The sequence below is a fragment of the Arvicanthis niloticus genome, chromosome Y (genome assembly GCF_011762505.2).
Source record: "Arvicanthis niloticus isolate mArvNil1 chromosome Y, mArvNil1.pat.X, whole genome shotgun sequence".
Lineage (NCBI taxonomy): Eukaryota > Metazoa > Chordata > Mammalia > Rodentia > Muridae > Arvicanthis > Arvicanthis niloticus.
This window is the reverse complement of record NC_133431.1, coordinates 9,042,452-9,064,858: the sequence shown is the minus strand read 5'-3', so window position 1 is coordinate 9,064,858 and position 22,407 is coordinate 9,042,452. Positions and strand designations below refer to the sequence as shown.

The window sequence follows — 22,407 nt, the reverse complement described above, 5'->3', positions numbered from 1 at the left end:
ATTGCCAGTGCCAGCCTAGAGGGATTCCACGTCCTCCCCGGCACCTAGATGAACCCCCAAACGTCTCTGGGGGTGCAGCAGCTAGTGACTCTCCAGCACGTCTGCTAATCACTCATTTGTCTCCTCTCGAAACAAAAATGGTTTACTGCCCCTCACGAGACAGAAACAGCTGCCAGTCCAAACCGAAGTGCACTTTTCAGAAACCAAATAATTCAGACAGATGGGCACAAACAACTTAGAAACCAAATAACTTAAACAAACCTAGACAAAACAGCACACGATTTAGGCAACCCTAGCACACGAGAAATCAGACGATTTAGGCAAACCCGCATATGAAAAACCAGAAATCAGTACATGAAAAACCAGGCAATTTATACAAAAGGTCACACAACAACCAGACAGAAAAAACCGCGGTGTCCCTTTACCTCCCAGCGTGGTTCTTGGATTAAGGTGGTCGCATATCCAGGACGAGCCCCCAAATGAAGACCCCCATACTCGGGAGACCCTTCCTCAAGCCTCCGGAATTGCGACCACCCAAAGATCACAAGAAACCATACCTGGATGCAATCAGCAGAGGTTTATTAGGGAAAGAGCTGGCAGCCAGCGGTCTGACCAGGTACTCGCGCTGGAGTCAAGGTCCGACCCCCTCGGCCAGTCCTTGGAGGGTTTTAAAGGGAAAAACCACAAACCAGGGGAGTTGGATGGGGTTGTTAAAGATACAAAACATGAAAACAGTGGAACAATTCAGAGGTATTCACTCTAAATGATTAGTGTCATGTGGAAATCGCCCTGCATTCTTCTCAAAAATGTGGTTTTTACCATGCCATTGTGCCCTATCCGGCCATTTCAGATTGCTATCTTTACTTTTTCCGGCTATAGGGCTAGGGCCCCACCTAGGTGGTAGCATCTTTATCTGTAATCAGGAATGCCTTCCTGCCTTGGGCGAGGCTTGAGGAATGTAATCCAGCAAGTGTCCTTCACCTGGAATGTGAAGGCCTGAAATCTTATTTTCAGTTCTGTAAGGCAAAAAATCTACACATATTTCATAAAATGGCCTTTATAATTTTTCACTCTACAGTGGCACATGCTTTTAATCCCAGCACTTGGGAGGCAGAGGCAGGGGATTACGGTGATGGAACAATAATCAATAATCATGCTAATCAATAACCAATACTAATCAATGGCCAATATCAATACTAGCCAATAAATAAAAGTGATCAATAATCATGATAATCAATAATCAGCAGCCAGTGCTAATCAATTATCAATGCTATTCAATAGCCAATAACAGTCAATAATTGATGGCACATGCCTTTAATCCCAGCACTTGGGAGGCAAAGGAAGGTAGATTTCTGAGTTCAAGGTCAGCCTGGTCTAGAGAGTGAGTTCCTGGACTGCCAGGGCTACTCAGAGATAGCAGGAAGAGACTACATTTCCCATAAGGACTGGTGCCAAGATTGTGGTCAGAAAACTAACTGCTTATGTGCAGTAAAAGCAATTCAAGATGGTGGCTGGTCTTCAAACTATATATCCCATGATGCCGCGAGGAAAAAGCAAGATTGGGGAGCACCGAAGACTACATTTCCCATGAAGACTCTGGCCTGGCGCACAGGCATGATGTTTGGAAATCCCCGCCAGATGTAATTGACTTCACAGAGGGCCAGAGTGACTGCACTACCATACCGCCACCGCCACCGCCGCAGTCAGGGAGGATCACCTTGGTTCCGGTGGCAATTGTGGGCTCCTTCTGACGTCACAGACCGCGCAACTCAATCCTATCACACGCCGCAGACCAGGGAGATGACCGGAGCTTCCAGTACCGTGGCCGGATGGTGGAAGCTGAGGCCCCGGGCTGCCTGTGAGCGGGTGGTGGTGCCTGTGAATCTGAGGCAGGAGCATGACCAGAGCTGCTTCCAGGTACCAGGGCTGGGAGACCTATGGACACGCCCCCAGACTTGTAGGAAGGACAACTGTATCACCTTGGGCGTTGTTATTGAAAGACCCCCAGGAGGGGAGACCCTCACTCTAGTCTCCAATAACTGGCAAGACAGCAAGAGGCTTTATTTTGGAAATCATCCAGCTGAGGTGGAGACTCAGAGCAAGGAGTGTCGACCTCGAGGCCAGGGGGAGAAGGGTATTTAAAGGAAAAAACCACAAACCAGTGGGGTGAGGGGAAAACCAAGGAAGGACATCATAAAAATAGTGGACACTCCCAGCCCATCATTCAGTAAGTCATGTGGGAAACATCTTGTACATGTTTTTCTCAGGAATTGAATCTTGCTCAACCATCTACTTTGTGGTCAGCCAGTGCCCAGAATGACCCAGCTGACCTGGATTTTTAATTCTGCTTTCTTTGTGGTCAGCTGGTTCCTGGAACCTGGAGCTAGTGATCCTGCTGGCCTACATTCTTGGCTCAGCTCTAGGGGTCATAAAAACTTCCCATAACCTTTATAAATTTTTATATCTTTCAATTGTCACCTGGTCATCATTTTCATGAGGACACAGGGGTCACCAGTATGTGAGAAACTGACCATTTATGGACTGTGATTACTATTCTGGGCTTTCATTTTAAGATCTAAAGTAAAATACTTATGCACAGACACAGTGGTACATGCCCTAAATCGCAGGAGATGAGCACAAAGCAGATCTCTGATTCAATCATCCTGGTACAGAAAAATTTTAGGTAAAGAAAAACTTAGATACACACAAAGTGTTACACATGTATTTCCCAGCATTCAGGAGACAGAGCCATGCACATCTCTGAGTTCAAAGATCATCTACTGAGTAAGATCCAGAACAGTCAAGCTTAGGCAGTGAAGTTGTTGAAAAATATAAAGTTGGCGATGATGAAGGAACCATGTTTCAGGCCCAGCAGGCAGAGGAAATCAGCAGCTTTCACCATGTGGCTTTTGGAGGAAAGAATAGAAGGAATGACTGAGACAATTGGTGCGGGTTGCCTGTAATTAAAAAATTAGTGGGGTCGAAGAAGAAAACAGCATCACTGAGGTGAAATCTTCTGGTAAGTGTTTTCTGAGAGACAAAGAAGCTGTGTTCCAGAGATAGCCAAGGTTGTCCCTTGTTGTGCACCTGGAGTTGATCATGTGTGAGAATCACCCAGGTGGTATTGGTTTTTAGGCATAAATGAACCTGTCATGCAGAGCAGATAAGGCTTGGCCCAGTGAAGGGAGTGTATGACAGGAACGCAGTGAATCCTAGTTGCAGGGGAAGAACCCAGCATATTGAAGATGTCAGTCCCATGGGATGAGCAGAGAGAACAACAGAAGAAGTAAAGTGGAGTCAAGCAGAACCTAGAGTGGAATAGATGGAAGAGTGGAGAGAGACCCAGTCTCTTTTGAGGAACACAGATGATCATGTGTGGATCCCAGATACTGGAACAAGAAGCTGTAATTTTGAAGTTACCTTTGAAACCCTAATATTTTGAGATTCCAGTGCTGTGGGGTACCTGCTCAGGAAAACATTTCCAGACAGTGCAGTAACAGATAGAGATGCATGTCTTTGGATGAAGTACCTTTTCGACTGCCATGCATGGCTTGTGCTTGAACAGGAGCATGTTTCAATAATCAGGACCTCAGGCACAAAGATGAGTTTGTGAAGCCAAATCAATTCTGTTTCTGAGAGTGCACAAAGTCCACTTGAGCAAACATCCTATGGCAAATCCCCCTTGTCAATAGCCAATAAAGGTACAACTGCAAGGTATAAATAACTAATACACCTTACAGAGAAAAAGTTAGCCTACCATCATGGTTGTCAGTTGATTTTGCCCCCTTGATTGGTTCCTGCAGATTATGCCAGACATGCAGCTTTTAAAATATTAAGTTGCTGGCCTGCATGTTAATGTCCCAAACTTGCTCTAACTGAAATAAATACCCTGCACCCCTAGACTTGGTCTCTCAGATTCAATCTCACTTGAGGCTGACTGGTAAGAATCCTTATTACAGAGCTCATAATAAAGACCTCCATGTGTTTGCATTGCAATAGGCTCCTTGCCTTGTTGGTCGTTGGGGTCTCTGTGACTTGGACATAACATCTTAGTGCATTGACTGGAATCCCAAGACCCTCAGGACTCCCAAATAAAGGATAGAAAGGCTGGTTGTTAAGATGAACCCTTGTTTCTGTGTCAGTGGCTTGTCTGCCAGATTTGTGTCTGTGTGCCTTGGTTTTCAGGTTTTTCTTGAGTATCTGTGAAAAGGATTTGAATGAATTGAACCTGGAACCCTGCTACAGTAGATATGCTGGATAGCCATAGCCCCTAAGTGCTTTGAAGATGTTCCAGAGGCTGGTATAGTGGACACAGTTTCTCTGGTCTTAATTTCTGGGAAGGTTAGAGCAGACTTAAAACCCTGCTACAGGGCTCACACTTGCCATCCTGTCTTCGTTTTCTCCTTTGTCCAAGTGGAGGAATCTGCTGGCAGCCTTTACCGCCCCCTTGTGGCTGTCTATTTTGGCTGTGGAAGTTTGTCATTCTCTTACTGAGAAAATGAGACAGACTCCATTCTAATCGATTTAGTTACTAGCCCCACACCATGGGTTAAATCCTTCTTAACAACAGGACCTAGACCCATTGACTAGTCCATGACAGAGAGCTCTTAAAGACAGCATCCAGGGCAAAATCAGGCTCTGCCTACCTTATTTTACAGGGTAGAACGACAAAGACCTCATTTCCCACCTCCTGAACTACCCTTTGCCCAGTTCATATGTGACTCTGTAATTTTGAACTTGGAGCTGTCATAAGATGGGAGGTTGTTCTTCATTGATTGTCACAAATTTAGCATATCTTCCTGTGGTCAGAGATCCTGTTCTTTGTTGGTGGTCGTTTGTGTTGTGTGAGACAATCTGCTTTTCTGTCCACCTTCCAGCTGTTTTAGCCTCCTCTTTGGTAGCACTGGCCTGGGAACCCAGGGTTAAAGAAACTCACCCCAGGTCAGCACAGCCTCTGAGCTCCCCATTCCAGTGTATCCTTCCCTGCTGTGAGCCCGGTGCCCTCCCTATTTTGTCCTTGCTCAGCCACAACTCCAAGTTCCTCATGGGGTGACAGGAGCTCCTGTAATTGATATGGTTAAATCATTGGTTTGTGCTGTAACAACTTCCTCTTTTATTATTTTGTCTGTGTCATAGTTGTTTTCAGTTCTCAGCATTTCAGAGCTACAGTCATCTGAAGGAGCCTCAGTAGAGGGCATGTCCTCATCAGAATAGCTGGTTGCTATGTCTGTGAGAGATAGTGTTGATGATTGATTAGGAAGGCTCTTCCACTGAGGGTGGCAATATCCCTAAGCAAGTGGTCCTGGGCTGGATGAGAGAGCAGGCTAAGCTTGAGACAGTGACCAAGCAAGAGAGCAAGGCAGGAGACTGTGTTTGTTCATGCTTTTTTTATGGTACATTTTATTTACATTTCAGATGCCATCCCCTTTCCCCATCCCCCACCCCCATGAAAACACCTATCCCATGCCCTTTTTTTCTTTTTGCTTTTATACACTTTTTGTAGCCGCCTGCTGCCACAAGTCAAGTGGGTTCACCTGAAAGGGGGGCTGGGAATGAAAGGGGGCGGAGGGTGAGAAGAGATGAAGCCAAGACAAAGTTCTCTGATCAAGGCTTGAAATTTAATAATTTGCTTTCACATATAAAGGGGAAGCCCCACCCTCCAGAGTCTCTTCTCGGTTCAGCCCAGGGGCTGGGCAAGGAGATAGCAGTCCGGAAGGTGTCAAGGCTAGCTCAGCAGGCAGTCCATTCTTCATAGCTCAGGTAGCAGGCTCCAAGGCACCAAGGCTGGTAATGCAATGCCTCTCCTAAGTCTTACAATTGCTTGATCTATTGTGGTAAAAGACTTGCAGGCCTTCTCAGGCCTGGGGGAAGGGCACAACTTTTTTTAAAAAAATATTAATTAACGGCATTATAAGTTTGTTAATGCTGAATCAGAAGTGTAACCTAATACCCAACCTAGATGTATAAACTATCTTTGACTGGTGGAGACATGTGAACATTTGCCTCCATGTCCCCCGCTTTTCTCTCTCTCATCACGTAGCTTCTCCTTTCCTACTTCTCCTCGTCTCCTTACTCCTTCTCTTCCTCTCAGTACTCCTTCCCACCTAAGTTCCTTTTACATATCACCCTTCCTGGGTTTTTTTTTTTTTTTTTTTTTTTTTTGGTTTTTTCGAGACAGGGTTTCTCTGTGGCCCTTCCTGTTAAAATAAAACTTTTCTCTCAAAATACAATTAGAGCATAATTAAGCCAATTTGTACCAGTGAGGTACAAGATAGTCCTAACAACCAGTCCATCATTTTGTTGACTAATCTGAACCTCTGTCATCTATCCTAACTAAAACACTTAGTTCTGAACCTGGATTTTTCCTTGGCTTTAGAATGAATGTCAGCTGAAAACCATCCACTCAAAACTTTTCTCTCAAGGTAAATAGCCAGGATTGGCTACGAGACCATAGGTCTTCAACCCCATCAGAGATCCAGAATGGCTGAGTTAATTGTCCATGCTTTTTGCTTTCAGTTTCTAATCTAAGCTCCCAAAATGATGGACTGTGATCTGACAGAACCATGTATAACAGACATTTATTACCTGAGACACTTTTGTTTAGAGGATTCAATCACAGCAGCAGAGTAGCAAGTTAGAACAACAACAACAACGTTATTTTGCTGCTGTACGGAATCTATGTTGTAGATTGTATTCTGGTGGACAGGACAAATTTTGGGAAGAAAGATTTTTGGACTGGTTGGGTCTTTAACTGTCCATTAAGGGTCCTGCCTGATGCAGGATGTGGCCTCTTCAGCATCCATATCTAACTGCTATACATCTCAGCTAAGATCAACCTTAGACTCCTTGGTACTTATTTATGGTCTCTGACACATCCTAAATGTACCCCCTTCCACTCCCTGCCAGCTGCAGATTTTGATTCATTTCCCCCTCTGGCCCTCTCTTGTCTCTCACCACACCTGTTGCTGGTTCTCCCCGATTTCCCCTTTCTTATCTGCTCTCGCATGCAGTTCTCTCTCTTTCATCTGCCTCCTATGATAGCTTTACTCCCCCTTCTGAGTGAGATTAAACTGTACTCATTTTGGCCTTCCTTGTTGTTTAGTTTCTTTGTGTCTATGAAATGTACTGTGGGTTTCCTGTATCTTATGATTATTATTCACTTGTAAGTGAGTACATACATGCATGTGCTTTTAGATCTGGGTTACCTCAATCGAGATGATAGTTTCGAGCTGTATCCATTTGCCTGCAAAATTCATGATGCCCTTGTATTTAATAGCTAAATAGTTTTTCCTTTTGTAAATACATTTTCTATATCCATATTTTGGTTGAATAGCATCTGGATTATTTCCACTTTCAAGTTGTTATAAATAAAATGGCTCTGAATTAGTGGAGTCCCTACTTTAAGTCACCTGCCTTTACAGAGTTCCTCCTGTATCTCCTGTTGGTCCTTTGAGAGGGTGTGATCCCCTGGGAATCCATGTTGGTGCATCATGTCTTTATTGGGTTAAGTGCATCCTATTCACTGAGGCCAGATGTGGCAGCCCAGTTATGGGAACAGATTCCAATGATAGAGAGCAGCTTTAGGGACTGATCCTGCTACAGGTGTTGTAGGACCATCATGAAGACTGAGCTGCACATCTGCTACGTACAGGCCATCAGTCGTTTGTCCACCTGTGAGTGCTATTTTTTTGTCTCAGTTTCTTAATGGCCCTAAGGGTCAAGGTTAATTGAGTCTGCTGGTCTTCCTGTGGAATTTCTATCCTGTTCAGGGCACTCAATCCTTCCCCCAACTCTTCCATCAGAGTTACCAAGGTGCATGCAATGTTTTACTGTAAATCTCTGCTTCTGTTTCAGTCAGCTGCTGGGTGGAGCCTCTCAATGGACAACTATGCAGGGCTCCTGTGTGGGAGCATCACAGAGTATTCTTAATAATGTCATAGATTCAAGCTTGTCCATGTTGGTCTCCAATTGAACGAGTTTTCATTGTCCACACCTTCAGTCTCTGCTCCAGCTTTATCTCTGCATTTCTTTTACACTGGATAAATTTTGTTCTGGGTGTCTCCAGTGTTGTGGTTGAATCTGATCATTCAGCTTTTTTTCTCATGCTCCCATACATTCCCCATTTGGACTCAGTCCCCAATCACATAAGATACTGTGCACACATTTGATGTTCAATGCTATGCTATTTTGCAAACCTGGTGGTTTTATATTTTTAACTTTATTCATTCTGTTTTTGATTTTCTAGAACAAAATTCTCTGTTAAGCAATTCCTGTTCTGATTGTAGATATAAAAACCACATAAGCCACCTGACATGTTTTTGTTCAATAAGCACATGTTTTTTTTTTGCTGCTCTTCATCCACCTCTTTTATTTTGAAATTCAGCCAAATGGATAAATTATATTCTATTTCTCCAGATGGCTCCTGCTCATGTCATCAATATTATCTGATGCTTCAGATTCATTGAATTGCAGGTGTATGATGTTCTGCCTCTTATGTTTGTTGTGAAATTTTTGAATAAATAAGTATATTATGGCTGGGTACATGAATATGAATGTGTGCCTCATCTTTACTGTTGTCAGAAGATGGCCTCAGAACTCATGATCTTGAAGATATGGACAGGTGTTGGTCCACATGTGTATGCTAGAAATTGACCATTATTATGTGTAAGACCAGCAAGAGCTTCCATCTCCTGAGCTATAACTCCTGAACTGCATTCTTTATTTCTGATCAACATGTACATTACTGCTGGGTGGTGGTACTGCACGCCTTTAATGCTAGCACTTGAGTGGTAGAGACAGGATTTCTGAGTTCCAGGCCAGCCTGGTCTACAGAGTGAGTTCCAAGACAGCCAGGGCTATACACAGAAACCCTGTCTCGAAAACACACACACAAAAAAACAAAAAACAAACAAAATAAAACATATATATTACTAATATTTTCATCTGTCAATTTTTAACTGTTTATACATGCATTCCCTTTAAATAAAATTTAATTAATGTTGCTGTTTAAACTGGTTCACTTTATGTTTATGAAGGTGAATATAGAAATGCAGTGAATGCATAATTTTTTGCAGTAACTTCAGTAAAGAACTGTGAGTTCATTCTATCATTTTTGTTTCCTGCTTTATTTTTGTAGCAGAGTGAGGTTCTTAACATGTAACTTTTGCTGTCCTGAAACTCATTGCGTAGACCGAGCTGGCATCCAGCTCAATGACATATACCTGCCTGTACCTCTGTGATTAAAGACATGAGCAAATACACACAGCTTGCCCATCACTTTTGTAGTTAGTAATTTTTCATCCAGCTTTTCAGATGTGTGCTCAGTACAGTTGATCTGTTTCCCTCTGCATATCTCTCTCAATTGCCATTTGTGTTGCAAGGCTATATCGTATTCTAAGGGTTCAGGAGTAACACAGGTGAACCCTGTGTCAAGGGTTCAAGTGTCAATATTTCAAGTTTCTTCTAAACTGACATAGTGATTATATTATAAATTGTGTGTCAGAAAATAAGTGGAGGAATCACCTGAATTATTTGATTATATTGTCTAGGAAGCATAACTTTACTTTGTATTGATGTCAGTATCATGCTTTGTGTTGTATACATGTATGTGATATTTTAGGAACCAGTGAGTTTCGATGATGTGCATGTGAACTTCACTGCAGAAGAGTGGAATTTGCTGGATCCTTCCCAGAAAAATCTCTACAAAGATGTGATGCTGGAGACCTACTGGAACCTCACTGCTACTGGTAAGACTGAAGTTTTTTTTGCTTCTCAAAATAAGGGAAAAATGTTTCTGGGTTACTCATGATCATCTCTTATTTCAGTAGAGAACAAGTAATATTGAGTTGAATAAATCAGGTTCATTGCTGTGAAAATTCAGAGTAACTTGAATTTTGCCTAATTCCAATACCATATCATTGATTTTCTTGTACCTTGGTTTTAGGCTATAATTTGGAAGTCCATCATACTAAAGAACAACATCAAACTTCTAGACATCATGAAAGGTATTTTTTGGGGGGAGGGGGTTTCAAGACAGGGTTTCTCTATGTAGCCCTGGGTGTCCTGGGACACACTCCATAGACCAGCTGGCCTCGAACTCAGAAATCTGCCTGCCTCTGCCTACCAAGTGCTGGGATTAAAGGTGTGCACCACCACCGCCCAGCCATGAAAGGTAATTTTAATGTTTAGTCGAATACAAATATGCCTGTGAGGAAATTTTAATATGATCTGGATGCTCTAAAGGACAGCAAGTTTGTAAAATATGAGTCATTTTATTGTAGCTATGATTATAATATTCTCCCAAAACTATGTACCTCAATGTCAGTTATCTGATTGGTGTTTGCAAGGCATTTCTGTAAGCAAGAAGAGAAGGAAACAATGCCTTAAGAGATTCCTTTATTTGATTTGTATCTCCATTAGAGCTATGTTGTGGAACTACCAATTTGTATAGTCTCATAATATTTAGATGTTGCACATTGAATAGTGATAAACATGTATCCATAACCTTCTAATAATCAAATAGTCCATGATAAAGTTGGTAACACTCGTATTCTTATAGTGAAATTTTTAATTTTATCGTTTTGTCAGTTTATGAGAATCGAGAATGTTATTTTGGAGAAACATTAATCATGTCTACAATGAACAAAAAGTCAATGCATGTGAATTCAATGTGGAAACATTCCATTTGTTCTGCTTTTTTAATGGCGGTATCAGTTGTCAGAATGGATGAAACCATGTGAGCATAGGGATACTAAAAAAAAAAACAACCTCTGTCTATTTCACAGCAATGAGAAGATATGTAGTATTCTGCCTTTGGTACACTTTCTGAATATGATAGGTGTTTACAATTAATTGGTTTTCTGACTTTACCCAAATTCACACTGCAGAAAATCTTTATGGGTACCAGAAGTTTGCACTTCTTCTGTTCATCCTGTTTCACAGTGCTGTTGTGGTGTGATGCACACTACAGAAAAAAACTAAGAATGCAATCAGAGTTTTAATGCTCTTAGTTGTTCCATTTTATTCTGACCTATGAATGCATCATGTAGAAATCTCATATAGAAAACGGATGTTATAAATGTGAGCCATGTAGTAAATGCTCTTACAATCACAGGTATTTTCAAGTACAACCGTGAACATCAAAGTGATAAAAGCATAAGATCTGAATGTTCTTTATTATGAGACCAACTGTAAAATTTATTCATAATGATAAAATGATTGATCAGGCTAATAAATGTGGTAAAGCTTTTACATGTGCCCATTACTGTTGCAGGCATGAAAGAAGTCATACTGGAGAGAAACCTTATGAATGTAACCAATGTGGTAAAGCCTTTTCATATCACAGTCATCTCCAAAGACATAAAAGAACACATACTGGAGAGAAGCCTCATGAATGTAATCAATGTGGTAAAGCCTTTTCATGTCACAGTAGTCTCCAATATCATAAAAGAACACATACTGGAGAGAAACCTTATGAATGTGATCAATGTGGTAAAGCCTTTTCACAAAACAGTAGTCTCGAATATCATAAAAGATTACATACTGGAGAGAAACCTTATGAATGTAATCAATGTGGTAAAGCCTTTTCATATCACCATCATCTCCAATATCATAAAAGAACACATACTGGAGAGAAACCTTATGAATGTAATCAATGTGGTAAAGCCTTTTCACAACACAGTAATCTCCAAAGACATAAAAGAACACATACTGGATAGAAACCTTATGAATGTAATCAATGTGGCAAAGCCTTTACAAGTTCCAGTTATCTCCCATATAATAAAAAACCCATACTAGAGAGAAACGTTATGAATGTAATCAGTATGGTAAAGGCTTTACACAACTGGGTCATCTGCAATATCATAAAAACCATACCAGAGAGAATTCTTAGATTTGTAATCAATGTGGAAAAATCATTTATAATTGAAAATTCTCCAAAGACATAAATGTTCACATACTGGAGAGAAACTGTGTGAATGTAATTAATATGGTAAAAGCCTTTTCAGAAAATTTTTGTCTCCAAAACCATAAAACAACCCATATTGGAAAGAAACCTCTGAATGTAATCATTGTGGTGAAAGTGTTAAAATTTTTCAAAAACTTCTAGCATGCTGAGAGGAACCAAGAGTACAGGTCAACTCATTCGTGAACTCTGTGTTTCACTCTTAAAAAAAACTCTGTGTTTTGCTCTTATTTGATGGTAAAGGTTTATTTTGTCAATTGCATTGACAAAGGAAGTCTCAGGAAAGCCAAGCATAGCCTTTGGCCTGTATTGACTCTCATGGTGATTGTTTTGATCATGTTTAGTAATCTTAAAAAAAAAATATGAAATGTTAACTTCAAAGAGAAAATCTTACCAGGAAGTTGAATGAAGCCAAATCTTGTGATCAAAGATACACAATGCTATTAAACAAATCGTGATATTATGGCAAGATACCATCCACCTAAATATATGGATGTGAAGTTGTATGGATGAGACCTGTATAATGTTAGGCATTATTATTAACTGGTTTATTGTTTTTATGTGTTCATAAGGAAATACAATTATGTTTCAAATTGACAATTGACGGATTGTGATTACTATAATGGGTTTGCCCTTTAAAATCTAAAAGGATATAGGATATACTTAGGTCCAGGCATGGTGGTACACACCTTAAATCCCAGGAGACGAACATCAAGCAGATTTCTGATTCAAGTCATCCTGGTACAGAACAAGTTTTAGGTAATGAAAAGCTTAGGTATGGGCAACGTGTTACACACTTATGACTCAACATTCAGAAGACAGAGCCATGAAGATATCTAAGTTCAAGGTTCATCTACAGAGCAAGTTCAAGGACAGCCGAGCTTAGGCAGTGACGTTGTTGAAAACTAAAAAGCTGGTGATGATGTAATAGAAGGGTCCATGTTTGGTCCCCAGCAAGCAGAGGAACTCAGCAGCTTTGTTTATGTGGCTCTGGCTTTAGAGGCAAGAATAGAAGGGATGACTGAGAAAATTGATGCTGGTTGGCTATAGTTAAAAAATTAGTGGTGATAAAGAAGAAACCAGCATCACTGAGGTGAAATCTTCTCCTAAGTATTTTCTAAGAGGTGAAAGAAGTTGTATTCCAGAGGTAGCCAAGGTTGTCCCTTGTGGTGCAGCTTGACACAGTCCTGGGTAAGACTCACCTAGGTGGCACTGGTTTTAAGGCATGGATGTTTCATGCAGTGCAGCTGAGGCTTAGCACCATGAAAGGAGCATGAGAGGAATGCAGTCAAGACTCTTTGTCACAGAAGAACCCAGCATGTTGAAGATGTCAGTCCCGTGGGATGAGCAGAGGGAACAGCAGCAGCAGTTGAGTGGAGTCAAGCAGAACCTAGTGTACTATAGAGGAAAGAGCTGGAGATGAGACCTGGCTTCTTTTGAGGAGCACAGAAGATCATCTGTGGATCCCAGATACTGGAACAAGAAGGTGTAATTTTGAAGTTACTTTGGAAACCCCAAGAGTTTTAGATTCCCGAGCTATGAGATACCTTCTTAGGAAAACTATTTTCAGGAAATAAAATCAGCCAAAGATAAAGAATTGTGCTGCAGTGAGCAAAGCACGAATGAGTTGGAGATCTGAAGAACACTTTGACATCAGACATGGAGATGCAGAGTTTGGAGACTTCCTTGTTGGCTTTTGGTCTTCTTTTGGCCCAGTATTTCCTCACAATGGCATTTTGGAATGGTGAAGTATATCCTGTGAATTTGGATGGATATATGTGCTATGTTTTTGAAAGTATAGGGAATTACAGTTACATGATTGGATAAATCTCAGAAGAGACTTTGAACTTTGGACTTTTAGCATTTATGAGACTTCTATAGATGATGAGGACTTTTTAATTTGAACCTCACATATTTTGTATTATGCTATTTTTAAATGTGGTCTTTGTACAATCATGTGTTTGCACAATCATATGCGGGCCAGGCAGTGGAATGTGGTAGTATAAATATGCTTGGCTCAGAGCGTGGAAAGAAGTTATTATGAGATGTGGCCTTGGAGGAAGTGCATCACTGAAGGCTTTGAAGTTCCACCCAGTGCAGAGTGGACCCTCCTATTAGCTCCCTGGCAGACAGTCTCTTCCTGGCTGCCTTTGGATCAAGATGCAGAACTCTCAGCTTCTTCACCAGCATCATGTTTTCTTGCATGCCTGCCATGCTTCCTGCTATGACAAAAAAGGTTTAAATCTCTGAAACTGTAAGCCAGTCCCAATAAAACTGTTGCTTTTTTACAAGTTTCCTTGGAGATGGTTTTTCTTCATAACAATAAAAATACAAAGACAGAAGCCCTGTGAGTGTATTTAATACAGTCAAGCCTTTGCACAATTCTCTAGTCTTCATTATCATGAAAGACTATGTGCTAGAGTTTAATCACACCCTCCTGACTCAGGACACACCCCCTGAGTCTTAAACTTTCCTACTGAGACTCTGGACAGAGTTCTAAACTTGCTCCCTGTATCACAGAACACGCCCCCCTGAGTCTTATGCACACCCCCTGTGACTCCAGACACATCCCCTGAGTCTTAAACATGCCCTATATGACTCTGGACACGCCTTGTGACTCTTAAGCTTGCCCCTGTGACTCAGGACACACTCCCTTAGTCTTAAGTGCACCACCCTGTGACTCAGAACACACCCACAGAGTCCTAATGGACATGTTTAGTATAATGAAGAATTTGCACACCTCTAGTCTTTATCATTATGAAACTATTCATACTGGACAGTGGTTACATACTGTGCTAAAGCCTTTATAGTATGGGGTCCACTGAGATCTGACACAACTCAAACACAGGACAAGGCAAATAGTAAGAATTCATTGTAATCAAGTCACTGCTGATAAATCAGGGCCACAAAATTTTACTCAGAAGCTCAGTTGCAATAACCCAGCCTCATGCCCAGCCTGAACCAGAAAGTTATATAGCTTCCAAAATCAAAACCACAAAGTCCTGTGCCAAGTTACAGTTACATTTTTCTCCCAATCATATTTTTTTTTCTGTTTTACTCTATGTCAAATGATACAGAATGTAGGTTGTATGGTCTACACAATCACAGCCATTTGTTCTTTTGTGATTAGAAACATGCATTATATTTTGAGAAATAAAACATGAATAACAGGAATTACAGTTAGGGACAGTTGCTATGTTTTAGGGAACAAAACATGAATAATAAAAGCTTGCCAAATATACACAGGTCCCCTATGACCTAAAACTTAGTTTAAATTTATAATTAAATGGAGGTTGGTAACCAAAAGGCAGTCCTTAGGGCAAGTTTCTTTTGCTTCTTCCCAACATTTGCATATTATAGACATATTTGAATACATAGAACACATATTGAAGACATATCTTAAAAACTTTATCAATGAGATAAAAGCATTTCACAACACATTCATCTATGAACATAAAAGAACACATCCTGGAGAGAAACACTATGAATAAGCAATGTGGTAAAGCCACATTGTGGCAGTCATCCTAGAAACCATGAGATAAAGTCATAATGCAGAGAAACCCCATGAACCTAGTAAATGCATTAAAGTTGTGTACTTTCTGGTATCTTTATATAAGAGTAAACTCTTCAGCATGAAATCAATCTATTAAAGCCTTTGTGTATCACAGTCATCCTTGCGGACCCTCAAGAATACCAAAAGTACTCTGTCACTACAAAGAATTTAGTCAGATCTTACCCAACACACTGAGTTACTCAAGATTATTTATTATGATGAAAAAATGTGACAAACATCAACAATCAATTCAAACTTTATGGTGTCTGTCTATTTTGTTTGCACTTACAAACTCATTTGTAATGCCACTGCATTTTCTTTGTATTTTTTAGTTGATCATGTATCCAACAATGTTGCTGAAAGTGCTTATCAAGTCTAGGAATTACATTTGGGAAGTTTTGGTCCCCTTGTATCATCTGCAAATAAAGACAATTTTGGACAGGCAGTGGTGTGACAAGCCTTTAATCCCAGAACTTGGGAGGGAGAGGCAGGTGGATTTCTGAGATCGAGGACAGCCTGGTCTACAAAGTGAGTTTCAGGACAGCCAGGCCTACACAGAGAAACCCTGTCTCGAAAAACCTAAAAAGAAATAATTTTACTTCCTCCTTTCTAATCCATATCACCTTTATCTTCTTCAGTTTTATTGCTCTTGCTAAACTTTTACATAGTATTTCTAATAGATATGGAGAGAATGGATCAGCTACTCTTGTTTTTAAATAGTGGAATTAATATGAATGTTTCTCCATTTAATTTAATATTGGTTACAGGTTTGCAGTAAAGTGACATTATTATGTTTAGGTATGTCCCTTGTATCCTTAATCACTCCAAAGACTTTATCATAAAGTGGGATTAAATATTGTCAGAGAATTATTCATCATCTAATGAGATGACCACTTGTTTTACTTTCTTACACATTAAGCACATTATATTAAACCATTCCTGGATCTCTTTAATGAAGCCTAGCTCATTGATCATGGAGGATGATCTTTTGAAGTGTTTTCTATTTTATTTAATGTATTTTATTAAATATTTTTGCACCTGTGGTTTTAAGGGAAAATGGTCTGTAATTCTTTTTTGTAGCTGTGCTTTATATTGATTGGATATTTGAGTAACCATGGGCTCACAAAATAAAATCAGCTAAGGTTTCTTCTTCTATATTGTTGGATACTTTGAGGAGTATTTTCATGAACTCCTCTTTGGAAGTCTGGTAGGATTCTACCCTAAAATTCAGGACCCTGGCCTCTATTTGTTGGCAGACTTGTAATGACTTCTCTTTTTCTAGGTGTTTATATCTGTTTAAGTTATTTACCTTAGTTTGATTTAACTTTGGTAAGTGGAACCTATTGAGGAGATTAGACTTTTCTTTTAGAATTTCTAATTTGGTGTTGTAGAGGCATTTTAAAACTATGTCTTTACCATTCTTTGGCTTTCTTCATTGTCTGTTATTTTGTCACCATTATCATTTTAGATTTCATTAATTTGGATATTCTCTATTTTTAATAAGTGTTTCTATTTTGTCTAATAAAAGACTCAAAGAACAACTCCATGTTTAATTAATTCTTTGTATTCTTCTCTTTCAATTGTATGGATTTCTGCTCCCAGTTTGACGATACCTTGATGTCTACTTCTGTTCTCCATTGCTCATTCCCTTCTTTCTGTTCTAGACTATAAAGCAAGGTGTTAAATTGCCAGTGTTGTCATGTAGGGATTTTGTGCTATGAACCTTCATCTTAGACACAGTTTCATTTTCTTTTTATTCCAAAAGATGTGCTCACAACACTCTGTAGCTCCATTTCCTGGAATATTATATCCTCTTCTAGTCTCCATGAGCACAAAGCACACACATGGTACAGATATGCATTTAAGAAAATACTCTCATAATCTAAAAGTAATAAAGTCTTGACTCAACCCTTAAAAGTACTTATCACTCCTGCCATAGACCCAGGTTCAGTTCCCAACACCCACATGGCAGATAATAATCACCTGTACCTCCAGTTTTAAAGAATCCAATCAATGCCTTTTTCGGACCTCCAAGGCAATTTTTACACATGCTGCACAGATAGATATATGTGCAGGCAAAACACCCACACACATAAAAAAGTAAATAAACCAATTTTTAAATAATAAAATGAGCCAGACATAGTGGCACATACCTTCAATTCCAGCACTCAGGAGGCAAAGTCAGTCTAGCCGACATACTGAGCCCCAGGACAGCCAAAGCTACATAGTGAGACCCTGTCTTAGAAACTGATAGATAGATAGATAGATAGATAGATAGATAGATAGATAGATAGATAGATAGATAGATGATAGATAGATAGATAGATAGATAGATAGATAGCACTTGTTCAGGCCATATACAATCTTGTGTTCAATCATCCACATACATGTGAGTATAAATAAATGTCCATTTCTACCCTTTACTTTCTCTTCTGTTTTAAATTATTTTTATTTACTCTTTGTTCTAGAGACCAACCTGAGGACCTTAGACAAGTTTGCTACTAGTGAGCTACATTCTTAGTGCAAGCCCTGGTTTTTCCCTTTTCATTTTTATGTGATTTAAAAGAAATGCAAAAACAACTTTTATGGAGAGGAGTGATAGCTCAGTTGGTAAAGTGTTTGCACTGCAAGTACGAGGACCTGAGTAGTATCCCCAGGACACATGTGAAGAGCATACAGTGCCTATGTGGGAAAAAGCAGAAGACTGGTAATGAGGAGAGATGACCCTGTAATTAGAAGTACTTACTGCACTTCCAGAGGACCAAAGTCAGATGTCTTAAAACAAAACAAACAAACAAAAAGCTGGGCATGGTAGCAGACACACACCTGTAATCCCAGAAGTGTGGAGACTAAGACAAGTAGTTCCCTGGGGCTCACTAAGCAGCCAGCCTGTCCTACATGATGAGTTCCAGGCCACTGAGAGACCTTCTCCCGCAAATAAATACAGAAAAGAAGGAAAGAAAGAAAGGAAGGAAGGAAGGAAGAAAAGAAAAAAGAAAGAAAGTGGGGAGGGAGGCCACTGAAAGACCTTCATAGATAGATAGATAGATAGATAGATAGATAGATAGATAGATAGATAGAGTGGATGGCCACTGCATAACAACACCAATTTTGACCTCTGGCCACATGTGTATGTGTACATAAATGTTTACCCATGCACACACCTAAACAAAACAAGCAGAACAAAACCAGCATTTATGGGAGATGTAATGTTTTGTGTATGTATCATAAAACCCTAAAGAATGCTAACTGGCCAGTAAATGGACTTTTTAAATGTTTTATTGACATGTATTAGTTTGCATGATGATTGGTTTCATTGTGACTTTTTATGTGTTAATATAATGTGTTTTGTTCATATTTGTCATTCATCACCCTCTCCCTCCCCTCTCCCACTGACCCTTTCCTCTTCTCAACTAGTTTCTCTTCTACTTTCATACTGCTCTTTCAAAGATTTACTTACCTTATCTGTATGTATGTACGTATGTATGGGCATGTGAGCTTAGATAATATATAAAATATGTATATGCACACACATATAACACACACATTATGTATGTGCAGATGCAGGAGACAAGAGCATTAGTTCCCCTTGAATTGGAGTGACAGGCAATTGTGAGCTGTCCAATGTGAGTGCTGAACCCTTGGGACCTCTGGAGGTGCAGCAAGTCCTCTAACTGCTGAGCCATCTCTCCAAATGTGTTATCTTCTTGTGTCTTTGGGGCTGCTTACTGAGGAATGGGCAATTTACCAATGACTATAGGGCTGAAAAAAAGCGTTCCTCTCCCAGCAACTAGCAACTGCCTATAGATCCTCACAGAGGGGCAGGTCATTGTGAGCTCCTCCTCCTCTTGCTTTTTCCCCCAGCATGTTTGTTTTTGTGCTTTGCATGTGCCTGGTGCTGACAGAGATCAAAAGAGGGCATTAGATTCCCTGGCACTGGGGTTACAGACAATTGTCAGCTACCATGTGGGTGTTTGAGCTGATCTCAGTGCCTCTGCAAGTGCTCTAACTGCTGAGCCATCTCTCCAATCCCCTTCAGATATTTTAAATATTTAAATCTTGGGAATCTGAACACTGTTGTAGCACACACCTGAAGCAGGGGCATCATGAGTTTGAGTCCAACCTGGAGTTACATAATGAGCCCTAATTCTACATAATAGTGTAAGAAGTTGAACACTCTATTTAAACTTTACTAAATTAGTTGTATATCTTCTAATGTTAGAAAAACATTGACATGGTATTTACTCACTGATAAGCGGATGTTAGCCCAAAAGCTTGAAATAGCCAAGATTCAACTAACTGACCACATGAAGCTCATGAAGAAGTACGACCAAGTGTGGATGTTTCGGTCCTTATTGGAAGGAGTGACAGAATGCTCAAGAGAGAAAATAAGGTGACAAAGTGTGGGAAAGTCAAGGAGGTGCCGTTGGGAGACCACTCTACCTTGATATCTGTCCCAAGTGCAGTCACCAAAGGTAGACGCCGATATGGATGTCAGGAAGTGCATGCTGACAGGAGCCTGATGCAGCTGTCTCCTGGAAGGTCTGCTGGAGTCTGACATATCCAGAGGCAGATGCTCACAGCTATGCAGTGATCTGATCAAGGGTTCCCATTGAAGAAGTTAGAGGACTGAAGAAGCTGAAAGGGTTGGTGGCCCCAAGAGGAGAGCAACAGTGCCAGCCAACCAGAGCTCACCATCCTGGGGGCACAAAGTGAGGCACCCATGACTTCAGCTGTGTACTTAGGAGAGGATGGCCTTGTCAGGCATGGGTGGGAGAAGAGATCCCTGGTCCCCTGAAGGCTGAACTCCGATCGGGGAGAAATTTGAGGGTGGGGAGGGGGAAGTGTTGGGTAGGGGTGGCACCCCTTGTGGAGGCAGGAGGGGGGATGGGATAGGGGGTTCCTGGGTGGTGGGGGGAATGGGGTGAGGGGATAAAATATGAAATGTATTTTAAAGAAATAAAAATAAATAAATTTTAAAAAATTAAAAAAAGAAAAGCATTGATTCAATTGTCTAGGCATCTGATAACGTCACTGGGTTTATAACATGGTATAATTTTGTTATTTACCACAGTCTTATTTTGGAAAACTTAACATATGAATATCTATCAACGGAAATCATTGGAAGGGAAACATCAAAGTAGTGTATCCTCTAACCTCAGCCACACAGGTCACTGATGGGGTGATGGTATGCCAATTCAAGATCAACCTAAGCAACTTAACAAAACCCCACAGGAAATGAATATTTATCATACTTTCAACTCTCTTGTTGTGCTGTTAGCATGAAACCCAACCCCACTTGTAGAAATTACATAGCAAGCAAGTTACTACAGCTACCTCCTTATTGAGCCTCCTCATCCCCCAAAGGAAATAATAGCAAATCTGACAAGAATCTTTTACAGTACTGCCATTATCTATGTGACCTCACAGTCTGTTAATAATGACAAGTAAATTGTAGCTTCATAGGAAATGTCTGTTAAGTCACTTACTAATGAACTTTACACAGTTCTTATCAATGAAATCCTTAGAGGGAAATAGTCAGTATGGAGCCTTAAGCAGTAGAATGCACATTTATAGTCACCAGCATTTCTGAGATAAGTTCCTTACCTAGTGTCCATGGAGAGGAGCAATACTCTATTCCAACCCCTGCTGTTACTGATATTAGCAGCAATCAAAACTTTGATTACTAATCCCTCATTACTTCCTCCCAAACTGCTCAGTTTTCATCTTTTAAAGCTTTAGGACTGTTGTCCAGCTGTGAGACCTGATGGCAGTACCTCCTCAGCCATATGGCTCAGGGCAGAATGTACCTAACACAGACTACAGAACAAAAAGTCACACATATGTCAGGGCAGACTAGTATGAGGCCTTAAACAGCAAACAAGTAAAGAAGACATGAGGACAGCCTGAATAGCAGCAAAAATATAAACAGTATGAAGAGTTTTAGTTTTTTTTGAGATCCTATTTTTGCTGAATAAATATCTGCCTTTTGCTTTCTAAAACAGAAAGTAAATTAGTAAAGTGTTTCTAATTCCAAATTAAATACTATTGGCTCAAGGAATCAGAAGCTTTATGTTTGTCTTTGTGACCTTACTTGTTCGTAGCATGTGAATCTCCTTTAAAAACATATTTTGGGGGCTAGGGAGGTGGCTTCAGTGGTGAACATCACTGGCTGCTCTTCCAAAAGACTTAGATTCAGTTTTCAGGTTCCACATAGTAACTCACAACCATTTGTAACTCCAGTTCCAGCATATCTAACACCTTCTTCTGATCTTCATAGGCACATGGTACACATACATACATGTAGGCAAAGCACTCATACATATAAAACAAATCTACAAACAATTTTAATAAGTAAAATATTTTTTAAAATTAAAACTACTTTTGGTCATTCATTTAGATATGAAAGCATATTCCAGCCACTGTTCACTTTAGTAAATCTCTTGTTATTCAGATATGGTGTTTCATGCCTATAATCTCAACACTTGAAGAATTGTTGTGAATTTCATGCCAATCAGGGTTACCAGACTAAGACAGACCCTGGTCTCAAAAAATGAAGGAGGAGGAGGGATGGCGGAAGAAGAAAAAGCAAGTCCCATGGACATTAAACTCGAGAGTAGTAAGCTACCCACCTATTTAAGGAAGTGACACTGTCTTGGTTCCTCATGGAAAGACTTTTATCTGCTTAGTTATTTAATCGATGAAATTATGACTGTTTGCTCAATATCTTTTAACTTTTGGAATTTGACCTGCTTAGTGGCTGCTGAAATCACATTAATGTGGAAGCTGAAAGGTGACTCCCAGCTTTTGGTTGGCTGCCTCTCTACTCTTGGTCAGTACAGGTTTTCTTTCAACTGATGTGTTGGTTCATTAGTGGAAATGAATGCCGTCA

At 40.2% G+C, this 22,407-nt stretch overlaps 1 protein-coding gene across 1 annotated transcript in view; it reads left to right on the top strand.

The window, feature by feature from the left end:
• LOC143437290 (uncharacterized) overlaps positions 1-22,407 on the top strand; it is a 362,341-nt gene that overhangs the window by 276,403 nt on the left and 63,531 nt on the right. Inside the window, 3 exon segments of the mRNA XM_076922101.1 lie at positions 3,229-3,247; positions 11,273-11,663; positions 14,499-14,515. Coding sequence (XP_076778216.1) covers positions 3,229-3,247; positions 11,273-11,663; positions 14,499-14,515 — 427 coding nt within the window.